Source organism: Rana temporaria, chromosome 7, assembly GCF_905171775.1.
Source record: "Rana temporaria chromosome 7, aRanTem1.1, whole genome shotgun sequence".
In the NCBI taxonomy this organism is placed as follows: domain Eukaryota; kingdom Metazoa; phylum Chordata; class Amphibia; order Anura; family Ranidae; genus Rana; species Rana temporaria.
In genome coordinates, this window is record NC_053495.1 from 205,891,227 (window position 1) to 205,905,686 (window position 14,460).

Here is a 14,460-nt window from a genome sequence, read left to right on the forward strand (position 1 = left end):
AGATTTTAGAGCGTGTCCTTGGAAACTTGTGCTCATTCAATTAGCATTTATGAGGTTGCTCATATGGCCCCACGTTGGGCACCAAAAAAAAGAAAAACACCCGTCTTGGCGTGTGCTGAGGTCTGCGGCAATGAAGGATTTTTGTATTTGAAACTTTAATGTAAATCTAGACAGTTGAGGGGGTGTAATATTCCTGCTGGGTGGAGTATGCGATTCCCCTTTCAATATCGCCCCAATCGAGGTGTGATTTTGCTGCGATTGTCGCCTGACAAATCGCAGGACTGCTTTTGGGAAACGGGTAGTGGTGTAACGGATCACAGTTGATCCGTGATCCGAACGGATCACCCCCTTTGGATCGGCACACACTGTGATACGCGGATTGCCGCGGCTCCGAAGCTAGGCCTTTCCTAATGTTATGGCCACAGCTTCGGCCTAGCTCTGGAGCCCCGGCCATCTTGGTACACCCGGCGGCGGCCCTTCTCTCTGTTGACACCCACAGAGGAGGAGGAGCCCGCACTCGTGGGACACACCGCTGGGAGCCCTACTACTGGGGGTGTCTGTCTGTACTACCTGGGGAGAGGTCAGGTTGAAGCCTTGATATCTTTTGTTCTACAGTTCATCCAGCCCCGAGTAACACCTCCGACAGAAGTGCTGCTGTTCACCATCCCTCAATCATCTCTACCGTGCCTCCAGGCCATGGCCTTCTACCTGCGCCAGAATTTGCTCATCTTCCTCCATACTCCCAAATACACCGACAGCAACGGAGAACACCACTTCCAGGTAGGGGGCGCTGTAGTGCTGCACAGGCACTGTACAAGGCAATTCTTGATGTTTAAAGATTGAGTTAAGGTTTGTTTTATATTAAATCGCTAAAATGTTGTTCCCATAAATCGGCAATTAGTAATGCGATGCAAGACTATTTGTGCCGAGTGAGCAGATATTATTATTTCTCCACTGCTTGAATGATACAAATAATCTGTGGCTCTTGGTACTATTTGATGGAAGGATCATCCAGAATCTTTGATACTAATTCGCTGTGTTTTCTGTAGCATTATTACCACAGCACCCTGCCGGAGCTGGACCTGTTCCTGTACAACAAGCCTGGGGGACAAGGCACAGGAGGGAAAGGTAAGGGGCAACTTCCTATACAGAAGGGTGCATCATCCTGCAGTACATTTTACTTTTAACCGCTTAAAGTGGAGTTCCACCCATTTTTCTTTATCGTTACATCACGGGACACAGAGCGGCATTCATTACTATATGGGTTATATGGAGTACCTTCAGGTGATGGACACTGGCAATCTCAAACAGGAAATGCCCCTCCCTATATAACCCCCTCCCATAGGAGGAGTACCTCAGTTTTTACGCCAGTGTCTTAGGTGTTGGTCATGGTTTAGCTTGCCTCCACATCCTTGGGATTAGGTGAGCTAACCGGTTCTGTCCAAAGGCCTCAGCGCTAAAGTGGTCAGTAACCGGACCCCAAACCCTTGGGGTATAGCCCATAATGCTTTTCTTTTTAGAGAGCTGGACCCTGGGCCCAGAACTTAGAAACCTTTGGGTGCCTAATGTTTCTGTTGCCAGAGTGCTATATGGGCCCAGGACAGTGGATCCTTCATAGGAACCCAGGGCCTGAAGGTCTAGACATCCCCACGGAGATGGGGGAAGATTGGGCCTCTTGCTTGGCAAAGTCCTGCGGCATGGAGCAGGTAAGTGAGGGGAAAACTTGCGGAACTTGGTTCTTAGCAGGTTTTTTCTGGGGGGTCACAGGGGACATGCCTAAGGTTATGCGCTGCATCTGGCAAACTAGTCACATATCTTAATGATAGGATGGCTCTATGTGTATTTTTTTCCCCATAAGAAGTGACCTCCCTTGTAGTGTTGGAAAAGCATTTGAGTAGGGCCTGTGTAATATAAAGTTTATGTGTGTGTCAGAGAGCTATGCTTACCTGCAAGCCTCCAGGCGATGCTCCATCAGTCTTCCTCCTCAGAGCCTGCAAAGCAGGCAAAACGCTGACCTCCTCGTGGTTCCAGCTGGAGCAGAGAGGCTCCCTTCCCCCCAACCCCCCCCCCTATCGGCGGGCGCGCGCGTTCACGTGTTATAGGCGCAATTCGCGCCGTTTAGCTGAGGGGGGAAGGGCGGGTCAGTGGTTTAAGGAAGGGGCGGCCCTTCCTTTTCGTTCCAAACAGAATTCGATACATTGGAACTGGGGAGGAAAGACCAGAGCGGCAGCACGGGGCGCCGAGGACACACAGTGGCCAAAAAGAATATTGCAGTCTTCAGAAGACTGTTTTCAAGCCTAGAAATAGGCTGTTTCTTTCTATCTCATAGTTTTTCTTGCAATACTACTCAGGGGGACAGAATGATTTTTCTTTCCTGGATTTGAAACAAAAGAAAAAAAAAAAAGGGTCATCTAGGGGAGAGGAAGCATTTTTTATCCCCCAAACAGGTGTTTGGGCAATTAACTTTTATAGTTCCAAGTACCAATAGGTAGCAGGTGTACCTCGGTATTGTACCATGGCATCCGGGTCAGAGGGTACAAGAGGTGGGGATTCCCCCAGAGAGTCTGAGGTCTCGGACAAAGCTATGCCGCTGCTTTCCCCACAGGGAGCCTTGGGGCCATCGGGATCTGGGGCTGGAGCTGGCGCGGGTCAGTCCAACCCTAAGATGGTCACGGACGAGGTATTACTCACCTCTTTAAGAGAGATGGAGAAAAGAATGGGAAAAATGATAGCCACAGCTATGCGGGGCAGTAAACGGATTAGATCTCCGTCGCCCGAGCGTGGACCCTCAGAAGAGGAGGTCCTTTCCTCAGGGGAATTGGACGATCTCTTGGACAAGGACCAAGTAGGTTCAGGGATCGAAGATCCGGATACAGAGGAGTCTGGAGCAGTCTCCCAAGGGGAGGGCTGGTGGATTCAAGCCTTAACGGACTTGGTCCATAATGCATTCAACTTGCCAGTACCAGATCTCCAGGTATCGACGGTTTCAGCTTTGGGCTCACTGAGGGCGCCTCAAAGCAATGCAGTATTTCCGATCCACCCTCTATTAGAGGGAGTTTTGTTCCATGATTGGAACAAGCCAGATAAAATCTTCTTACCACCTAAAAGATTCTCTGCCCTATATCCTATGGAAGATACATTTTCCAAGAAATGGGCTACTCCTGCAGTGGACGCAGCCATCTCATGTGTTAACAAGTCGTTAACATGCCCTGTAGAAAACATACAGGTATTCAAGGATCCAGTTGATAAACGCTTGGAAGCACTACTTAAGAACTCCTTCACTACGGCAGGGGCAGTAGTACAGCCAGCGGTGGCTGCGATTGTGGTTGCTCAAGCATTATCGGATCAAATTAAGCAGATGCTTAAACTTATTCCGGCCCAGCAGGCAGAAGAATTTTCGGATGTCCCTAGGGCCATATGTTTTACAGTAGACGCAATTAAGGATTCTATCCAGCAAGCGTCACGTTTATCGTTATCCCTTATCCATATGAGAAGACTCTTATGGTTAAAGAGCTGGGAGGCCGAGCCCCCATGCAAGAAGCTCCTGGTAGGGTTTCCCTTCTATGGAGAACGACTCTTCGGAGAAGACCTAGATAAATACATTCAGACCATTTCAAACGGCAAAAGTACTCTCTTGCCAACTAAGAAGAAGTTTCAGGGGCCTGCGTTTAAACGACAGTACTCCCCTGGGCAGGGGCCCTCTAATGCCAAACAGTATCGACGGCCTCCTGCGAAAGCAAACTTCGGCTTCAACAGCAAGTCTCAAGGACAGGCTGCTAGAGGCAGAAAGCAGTGGTTTCGCAAACCAGCAAAACCAGCCCCCAAGCCCTTATGAAGGGGCGCCCCCACCCACGAAGGTGGGGGGAAGGCTGCGACTCTTTTCAGAGGTTTGGGAAGCCAGCATTCCCGACGAGTGGGTACGGTCTTCCGTGGCCACGGGCTACAAATTAGATTTCCTAAAGTTTCCTCCTCCTCATTTCCAGGAGTCGAGGATTCCAAACGATCCGGAGAAGGGAGCCGCATTAATGTCGGCATTAAATCATCTACTTTCCCAGGAAGTAATAGTAGAGGTACCAGTCCTGGAACAGGGACTAGGTTTCTACTCCAACCTATTCATCATCCCGAAGTCCAATGGAGATGTCAGGCCAATTTTGGACCTAAAGATGGTAAATGCATACCTAAAGATTCGCTCATTTCGGATGGAATCCGTGCGGTCAGCAGCTGCCACACTCCAAAAGGACGACTTCATGGCGTCCATAGACATAAAGGATGCCTACCTTCATGTTCCAATTTATCAGCCACATCAAAAATATCTACGCTTCATGGTGGCTTCGCGTCACTTCCAATTCGTGGCGCTTCCCTTCGGGTTGGCTACGCCCCCCCGGGTGTTCACGAAGGTCCAAGCTCCAATCCTAGCCAAACTAAGGATCCAAGGGGTCATGATCCTAGCATACCTGGACGACCTCCTAGTCATAGATCACTCGTCTCCCGGCTTGGAGCGAGCAGTGGCCTTCACGGGCCAATACCTCGAGAAGTTCGGCTGGGTCCTAAATCGAGAAAAGTCAGCTTTCCTGCCCACAAGGCAGTTGGAATATCTCGGCATGAGATTAGACACAGAACAACAAAGAGTGTTTCTACCTCTGAGGAAGGTCAAAGCCATCAAGGAATTAATCCTACTGGTTCTTAGCAAAAAGGAACCAACTATTCGCCTATGTATGAGGTTACTAGGCAAGATGGTGGCCACATTCGAGGCGGTACCATACGCCCAGAGTCACACTCGCATCCTGCAGGCAGCCATCCTGTCAGCATGGAGCAGAAGGCCACAGGCCTTGGATATCCCGTTGCCGCTCTCATCAAGAGTCCGACAAAGTCTGTGTTGGTGGTTAGATCCTCAGAACCTACTGAAGGGGAGATCTTTCAGCCCAGTGGCTTGGAAGATAGTGACCACAGACGCCAGCCTGACAGGCTGGGGAGCAATTTTGGATGGTTGCACTCGCCAAGGTACTTGGGCAAAGCTAGAGGAGCAGTTGCCCATCAACATCTTGGAGCTCAGAGCTGCTCGACTAGCCCTCAGGGCTTGGACGTCAAAATTGCAGGGGTTCCCGGTGAGAATTCAATCAGACAATGCCACGGCCGTGGCATACATAAATCACCAAGGGGGAACCAGGAGTCAAGCCGCTCAGAGAGAGGTAAGCTTGATTCTCCTATGGGCAGAGGCTCATGTGCCCTGCATATCGGCAATATTCATTCCCGGAGTGGACAACTTTCAGGCGGACTTCTTAAGCCGCCAGACTCTATGGCCGGGGGAATGGTCTCTGCATCCACAAATCTTTCAAGCACTCTGCCAAAGATGGGGAGTGCCGGACGTGGATGTCATGGCATCGAGACTCAACAAGAAGCTAGACAGGTTCATGTCCCGCTCAAGGGATCCGATGGCCTGCGGAACCGATGCGCTGGTTTGCCCTTGGCATCAGTTCAAACTTCTTTATGCGTTTCCCCCGCTTCAGTTACTACCCCGCCTGCTGCGCAGGATCAGGGTGGAGCACATACCAGTCATCCTGGTAGCTCCAGCATGGCCCAGAAGGGCATGGTACTCACTAATCTTAAAGATGGTAGTGGGAGACCCTTGGACTCTTCCTCTACGGCCAGACCTGCTATCGCAAGGTCCGATCCTCCACCCTGCCTTACGGCATCTAAATTTGACGGCCTGGAAGCTGAATCCCTGATTCTCAGGGGTAGAGGTCTGTCTCAGAAAGTAATCTCTACCCTAATCAGAGCCAGGAAACCGGTCTCTAGGGTGATTTATCACAGGGTCTGGAAGGCCTATGTAGGCTGGTGTGAGTCCAAGCTATGGCTTCCTCGCAAATTCACCATTGATAGAGTTTTAAGTTTTCTCCAGCTAGGAGTGGATAAAGGATTGGCATTAAGCACAATCAAAGGACAGATTTCTGCTCTGTCAGTGTGGTTTCAGCGGCCGCTGGCCACCCACTCGCTGGTTAAGACCTTCCTTCAAGGGGTCTTACGTATTAGACCTCCAGTTAAATCCCCGCTTTGTCCGTGGGATTTAAACCTTGTTCTGTCAAGTTTACAGAAACAACCGTTTGAGCCGTTGGCTGATATTCCTTTGGTTCTACTGACAAGGAAGTTAGTATTTTTGGTTGCCATAGTTTCCGCAAGAAGAGTATCGGAACTGGCGGCCTTATCCTGTAAGGAACCATATCTTATTTTTCATAAGGACAGGGTCGTTCTCCGCCCTCATCCTTCCTTCCTACCGAAGGTTATATCCAGTTTTCATTTGAACCAGGATTTGGTATTACCATCCTTTTTCCCTAAACCTACTTCCAGAAAGGAAGGGTTGCTGCATACCTTGGATATTGTCAGGGCCATGAAGGCCTATCTTAAAGCTACAAAGAAGATCCGGAAAACAGATGTGCTGTTCATATTACCGGATGGGCCCAAGAAGGGGCAGGCAGCTGCAAAGTCCACCATTTCTAGGTGGATTAAGCAATTAATCACTCAGGCCTACGGCTTGAAAGGGTTGCCTCCTCCAGTATCATTAAAGGCTCATTCTACTAGGGCCATGGGCGCCTCCTGGGCAGCACACCACCAGATCTCTATGGCTCAAGTTTGCAAGGCGGCAACCTGGTCTTCTGTCCACACGTTTACAAAATTCTACCAGTTGGACGTAAGAAGGAATACTGATACTGCCTTCGGGCAGGCAGTGCTGCAGGCTGCAGTTTGAGACCCTCGGATTCCGGGGGCTCCTCTTTTTTGAGTTAAATTTAAAATTTAAGATTATTTTTCTCAACTAAGTTGGATTTATTATGATTTGAGTATATCTCTAAATTAAATCCTTTTGTCTTGGAGATGTTCTCCCTCCCCTCATTGTAAGCATTGCTTTGGGACATCCCATATAGTAATGAATGCCGCTCTGTGTCCCGTGATGTAACGATAAAGAAAAAGAGATTTTTAATACAGCTTACCTGTAAAATCTTTTTCTTGGAGTACATCACGGGACACAGAGCTCCCACCCCTCTTTTGAGGACCATTTTGGGAGGCATACTGCTTGCTACAAAACTGAGGTACTCCTCCTATGGGAGGGGGTTATATAGGGAGGGGCATTTCCTGTTTGAAGATTGCCAGTGTCTACACCTGAAGGTACTCCATATAACCCATATAGTAATGAATGCCGCTCTGTGTCCCGTGATGTACTCCAAGAAAAGGATTTTACAGGTAAGCTGTATTAAAAATCTCTTTTTTTTATGTTTGTCTGTGCTGCATGCTCTAATCTCATAGGTGTTCAGAATGGACAATTTTTATTTAATTTGTTGCTTGTAAATACCTTTATTTTGTAGTCCTTCATTACTTCCTCCTCCTTATTAGCCTAGGCTATTTGCAAGGGTTTCTGGGATAGGCATCATGTTTCCCAGTAGTCCTTGCAAACCTGACTGAAACCTATTACATTGCTTGTGCACTGAGCATGTGCGAGATATGCAAAGCTGAAATCCAGGAAGTCATACAGTCTGGCTTCATGATGCCCACACTTAAGATGGCCACGGTCTATTTCTAGATTATATACTATCTAAATGCTGTAACAACCTAACAAAACGGACCTTAGTTTACAGACTAACTTTACTAGAATACATTAAGCTTGTGTATTACAGGGGTATTTATATTTAAAAAGTGAAATTGTGGGTAGAACTCCCCTTTAAGGACCGCCTCCTGCACATATACGTCGGCAGAATGGCACGGCTGGGCACAAGCACGTACAGGTACGTCCTCTTTTTAAGTGCCCAGCCGTGGGTCACAGGCGCGCGCCCGCGACCCGGTCCGAAGCTCCGTGGCCGCGGAACCCGCGGACCCGATCGCCGCTGGAGTCCCGCGATCGGTACCCGGAGCTGAAGAACAAGGAGAGGTGTGTGTAAACACAACTTCTCCGTTCTTTACTGTGGCGCGGTCATCGATCGTGTGTTCCCTGATATAGGGAAACGCAATCGATGATGTCACACCTACAGCCACACCCCCCTACAGTTAGAAACACAGATGAGGTCACACTTAACCCCTTCAGCGCCCCCTTGTGGTTAACTCCCAAACTTCAATTGTCATTTTCACAGTAACCAATGCATTTTTAATGCTTTTTTTGCTGTGAAAATGACAATGGTCCCAAAAATGTGTCAAAATTGTCCGACGTGTCCGCCATAATGTCGCAGTCACGAAAAAGATCGCTAATCGCCGCCATTAGTAGTAAAAAAAAAAAAAAAATCATAAAAATGCAATAAATCTATCCCCTATTTTGTAAACGCTATAAATTTTGCGCAAACCAATCGATTAACGCTTATTGCGATTTTTTTTTTTTTACCAAAAATATGTAGAAGAATACGTATCGGCCTAAACTGAGGAAAAAAAACGTTTTTTTATATATTTTTGGGGGATATTTATTATAGCAAAAAGTAAAAAATATTGTTTTTTTTTTTTTTTTTTTTAATTGTCGCTCTATTTCTGTTTATAGCACAAAAAATAAAAACCGCAGAGGTGATCAAATACCACCAAAAGAAAGTTCTATTTGTGGGAAAAAAAGGACGCCAATTTTTGTTTGGGAGCCACGTCGCACGACCGCGCAATTGTCAGTTAAAGCGACGCAGTGCCGAATCGCAAAAACTGGCCGGGTCCTTTACCTGCCTAAAGGTCCGGGTCTTAAGTGGTTGAAGAGGAGCTGCAGTCCGCTCACATCATTTGTAATAAAAACATCTTTGGCATTCTGAAGCTTCCCTCCAACCACTTTGCATATTATTTTATATATACTGTATACTGTGATTCTGTACTTGCCAAATACAGTGGAACCTTGGATTACGAGAATAATCCGTTCCAGCAGAATGCTTGTAATCCAAAGCACTCCTACATCAAAGCGAGTTTCCCCATAGAAGTGAATGGAATTGAAAATTATTTGTTCCGCATTGACTTCTATGGCATGCAATACCACATGTGGTCAGAGATGGGGTGGGGGGCATCAGAGAGCCTTGGAGAGGCTTGGGGACAGCTTGGTTGAACTTGGAAAGGCTCAGGAACTGACTATTTTCTAGTTTGTTCGAGTATTTCCGAACGGCTCGGCTCGGCTCCGGCGCCCCCGCACCTCTGGCCAAATACGGTATTGCACACCGCTGTGGCTTGAATCCTGCTCGTTTTGCAAGACAACACTCGTCATGATTTAAAAAAAAAAATGCTTGTTTTGCGAAACGCTCATTAACCGCGTTACTCGCAATCCGAGGTTTCACTGTATGTCGCAGAAATCTCCCTCCACTGAGTCTGGCTGCAGCCATTTAAACTGTGGGCAGCTGAAGCTGCTGCCTGTTCAATTCCTGGATTTACACAGGCACACCTCCAGCTCTGCAGCTCTCATTGGCCCTCTTATGACCCCTCCCCCCCTCCTTCCTGGCAAACTCTGACTAGAGTGAGAGAGCTGTGCATGATGTCATCAGCCTAGGCTTTTTACCTGGCAAGAAACAGGAAGTGGGCTGTATAAAGTATTTACTGGCAGTAAAAAAAAAAATTACTATCCAAAATTAAAACAACAACAAGAGCAGAAGATTTAATAGATGGAAAGTTGAGAAAAATTACTGAAGGTCCGCTTTGTTTTTTTTTTTCCACTTTCCATTTATTAAATCTTCTGCCCTTGTTGTTGTTTTAATTTTTGAGAGTAAAACCCAACGCGTTTCGTCCAGTAGGAGTATCTAGGTATAGAATAGGCCAGCTCAGTAGATTGCTTTAACCACTTAAGCCCCGGACCTTTAGGCAGCTAAAGGACCCAGCCAGGTTTTGCGATTCGGCACTGCGTCGCTTTAACTGACAATTGCGCGGTCGCGCGACGTGGCTCCCAAACAAAATTGGCGTCCTTTTTTCCCCACTAATAGAGCTTTCTTTTGGTGGTATTTGATCACCTCTGCGGTTTTTATTTTTTGCGCTATAAACAAAAATAGAGCGACAATTTTGAAAAAAAATCAATATTTTTTACTTTTTGCCTAATAAATAATAAATATCCCCCAAAAATATATAAAAAAACTTTTTTTCCCTCAGTTTAGGCCGATACGTATTCTTCTACCTATTTTTGGTAAAAAAGATCGCAATAAGCGCTTATCGGTTAGTTTGCGCAAAATTTATAGCGTTTACAAAATAGGGGATAGTTTTATTGCATTTTTATAAAAAAAAATAGTTTTTCCTACTAATCGCGGCGATCAGAGTTTTTTTTACGTGACTACGACATTATGGCTGACACTTCGGACAATTTTGACACATTTTTGGGACCATTTAAAATGCACTGAGTACTGTGAAAATGCCAATTGCAGTTTGGGAGTTAACCACAAGGGAGCGCTGAAGGGGTTATGTATGACCTAATATGTGTTTCTAACTGTTGGGGGGTGTGGCTGTAGGTGTGACGTCATCGATTGTGTATCCCTATAAAAGGGATCACGCGATCGATGACGCCGCCACAGTGAAGAACGGGGAAGGTGTGTTTACACACGGCTCTCCCCGTTCTTCAGCTCCGGGGACCGATCGCGGGACTCCAGCGGCGGCGATCGGGTCCCCGGGTCCCAGTCACGGAGCTTCGCACCGGGTCACGTGCGCGTGCCCGCGACCCACGGCTGGGTACTAGCACAGGACGTACCTGTACGTGCTTGTGCCCAGCCGTGCCATTCTGCCGACGTAAATGTGCAGGAGGCGGTCCTTAAGTGGTTAAGAAAGGCCTGGATCCTTTCCTAAATGTACATAATATAACTGAGTACTGGCATTTATAGGTAAAGTTGATCAGAGGATTTTTTTTCTCCTGCTGTTAGAAAATTGGAGCTTTCTCTGCTTTTTTTTTTGCCTTCCTCTGGATCAACTGTGGGTATAGAATTGGGTATATGGGATTTATATTTAGATCTTCATTTGTATATGGTCTCCTTAGTAACTTTTCAACACCATGGAGTGGTAGTTGGTTGGAAATTAACATTTTTTTTCCTCCAGGTATCGCCTGCATAGCTCTCTCCTTCGTGGATCATCATGGCGCCCTGGTGACGCAGGCGTATGGCGAGCGGACTCATCCAGCTCTTGTGTGCCCTTCTACAACATCCCACCTACTAAGCGTCAGCACATTCGAGTCTCTGACTAAAGTCAGCAAGTACACACAAGGCTCCACCGCTGACAGCTCGGGTAAGGCACTCTTGGTTTGGCCGGTCCTGTTCATTTCTCTGTTTAGTTTTTCCTCTTCTCCGTCCTTTTTCTTTGTTTCCCCCGAAAATAAGACCTAGCGTTATTTTCCAGGAGGGCTGCAATATAAGCCCTACCCCGAAAATAAGCCCTAGTTTAACTACTTGCCGACCTGCCGCCGTCATTTTACGGCGGCAGGTTGGCTCCCCTGCGCGAGAGCCTGTAGCTCTACGTCGGCCCTTTTGCAGGCCACTAGGGGCGCGCGCCCGCTTGCCCCCGACTCCCGTGCATGTGCCCGGAGGGCACGATCTTCGCCGGGCACACGCCATCGTTCGTTACAGAGCGGGGCCCGGGAGCTGTGTGTGTAAACGCGCAGCTCCCGGTCCTGTCAGGGGGAGAAATGCTGATCTTCTGTTCATACAATGTATGAACAGCGATCAGTCATTTCCCCTAGTGAGTCCCCCCCCCCAGTTAGAACACACCCAGGGAACATACTTAACCCTTCCCCGCCCCCTAGTGTTAACCCCTTCACTGCCAGTGGCATTTTTATAGTAATCCAATGCATTTTTATAGCACTGATCGCTATAAAAATGCCAATGGTCCCAAAAATGTGTCAAAAGTGTCAAGTGTCCGCCATAATGTCGCAGTACCGAAAAAAAATCGCTGATCGCCGTCATTACTAGTAAAAAAAAAAAATATTAATAAAAATGCCATAAAAATACCCCCTATTTTGTAAGCGCTATAACTTTTGCGCAAACCAATCAATAAACGCTTATTGCGATTTTTTTTTTACGAAAAATATGTAGAAGAATACGTATCGGCCTAAACTGAGGAAAAAAATGTTTTTTTATATATTTTTGGGGGATATTTATTATAACAAAAAGTATTTTTTTTTTTATTTTTTTCAAAATTGTCGCTCTCTTTTTGTTTATAGCACAACAACTAAAAACCTGCAGAGGTGATCAAATACAACCAAAAGAAAGCTCTATTTGTGGGGAAAAAAAGGCGCCAATTTTGTTTGGGAGCCACGTCGCACGACCGCGCAATTGTCAGTTAAAGCGACGCAGTGCCGAATCGCAAAAAGTGCTCTGGTCTTTGGGCAGCAATATGGTCCGGGGGTTAAGTGGTTAAAATGCTTGAAAAATCCTATAATCCACTCTATTGCAGTAGTACGTAATGTACAATGTGTGTGTTTCTGTAATATTATTGTGGGGGAAGAGAGCTCCGGGGGTTCACAGAAGCGCAGAGCGGCGCTATAACAAAAGTATTTGGCACAATTATATTACAGAAACGCACACATCGTACATTTATGTAATACTAAATTATAGGATTTTACAAGCATTTTAACTCCGATCACACTGGAGATTCCTGGCAGGGAGGGAGGGGGGGGAGAGAAGACAGCACATTACATGGTAAGACCTACCCCGAAAATAAGCCCTACTGTGTCTTTTGTTGCCAAAATTAATATAAGACCCGGGGCTTATTTTCGGGGGAAACACGGTATGACCCTACCTTTCCTCTTCCAGCACCTCTGACCTTGGTCCGCTTTGACGTTTGGGAGAAGGGAAATATTAGCTCCTCTCAGTTATCTGAGCGGCTCGCCAACTCGTTACGCCACGCGCTCTGCGATGTCATCATTGAGTTCCACATCCTGCAGATGCCCCTGTGTGTGGACCTCGTCAGTCAACCAGAACAGGAAGTAGCCATGAATGGTAAGAGAAGAGAATGTGTTTTCTTTTAGTCTGATTTAAATGTCAAATTGTGTGTGTGTGATCTTTTTCCTGTCTGATCACAGGAAAGGGACCCTCCCAATCACTGCCTGATATGAAGGGTTTGGACAAGTCATCTATTAAGTGCCGCCCCTCTCCAGTGACGCTTCCGCCATCAACCGCCCCATCCGGCACAGATCCGAGTACCCCACCCAGCAAGACTGGGCGCCGGAGCTTCTGGGATATGCTGGTAAGAAAAGAGAATAACGGAGTTGGGCTTCCAACTCGCCACTAGGTAGGTTTTATGCCCCGTTCACACGGGCGCGATCCAATCACTAGCAGGCGGACCTGATTGGATGGTCCATGTATCCCTATGTTCCAGGTGCTCCCACAATGAACCAGGGGCGGATCCAGAGTCTAGTCTCGGGAGGGGCACTGCCAGAAAATATATTTTTGGGGGGGGCAATTTATCAGGGAAATGACTGGTGTTAGCGCTTCAATCATCACGACACCATGGTGGTTCTGGTGTCAGGATGATTGAGGCGCATTATTTATATTATTACATTGTAATATATAATGAAATGGTTCAACTCACAATAATGCAGAATCAGTGGATGTCCCGAGTGTTTCACTTGCCACGTCACCTGCCACCAGATGCGGATTGTCACCTGCCACACATTGAAGATTGTCACCTGCCACACATTGAAGATTGTCACTTGCCGCGTCACGTGCCACACGTTGCGGATTGTCACTTGCCACGTCGTATGCCACACGTTGCGGCTTGTCACTTGCCACACATTGAAGATTGTCACTTGCCACGTCGCCTGCCACCAGATGCAGATTGTCACTTGCCACAAGTTGCAGATTGTCCACTTGCCACGTCGCATGCCACACGTTGCGGATTGTCACTTGCCATGTCGCCTGCCACACGTTGCAGATTGTCATCTGCCACACATTGAAGATTGTCACTTGCCACATCACCTGCCACACGTTGCGGATTGTCACCTGCCACACATTGAAGATTGTCACTTGCCACGTCGTATGCCACACGTTGCGGCTTGTCACTTGCCACGTCGCATGCCACACATTGAAGATTGTCACTTGCCACGTCGCCTGCCACCAGATGCAGATTGTCACTTGCCACAAGTTGCAGATTGTCCACTTGCCACGTCGCATGCCACACGTTGCGGATTGTCACTTGCCATGTCGCCTGCCACACGTTGCGGATTGTCATCTGCCACACATTGAAGATTGTCACTTGCCACATCACCTGCCACATGTTGCGGAATGTCACCTGCCTGCCACCAGATGCAGATTGTCCACTTGCCACATCAGCTGCCACACGTTGTGGATTGCCCCTTGCCACATGTTGCATATTATCACTTGCCATGTCACCTGCCACACATTTCAGATAGTCCACTTGCCAAGTCACCTGCCACAAGTTGCGGATTGTCCCTTGCCACATGTTGCGGAATGTCACTTGCCTGCCACCAGATGCAGATTGTCACTTGCCACCTCACCTGCCACACCTTGCGGATTGTCACTTGCTGAGGTGGTGTTTTGCTTG

General features: G+C 47.5%; 1 protein-coding gene across 4 annotated transcripts in view; it reads left to right on the top strand.

Annotated features, from left to right (window-relative positions):
- The window catches only part of SZT2 (SZT2 subunit of KICSTOR complex), a 223,145-nt gene that overhangs the window by 130,655 nt on the left and 78,030 nt on the right, over nt 1-14,460 (top strand). For all 4 annotated transcript variants that reach the window (XM_040360883.1, XM_040360884.1, XM_040360885.1 and 1 more), the window contains 5 exons: nt 616-780; nt 1,050-1,128; nt 11,002-11,187; nt 12,711-12,896; nt 12,980-13,143. In XM_040360883.1, the coding sequence (XP_040216817.1) occupies nt 616-780; nt 1,050-1,128; nt 11,002-11,187; nt 12,711-12,896; nt 12,980-13,143 (780 nt within the window). The remainder of the gene's footprint in view (nt 1-615; nt 781-1,049; nt 1,129-11,001; nt 11,188-12,710; nt 12,897-12,979; nt 13,144-14,460) is intronic.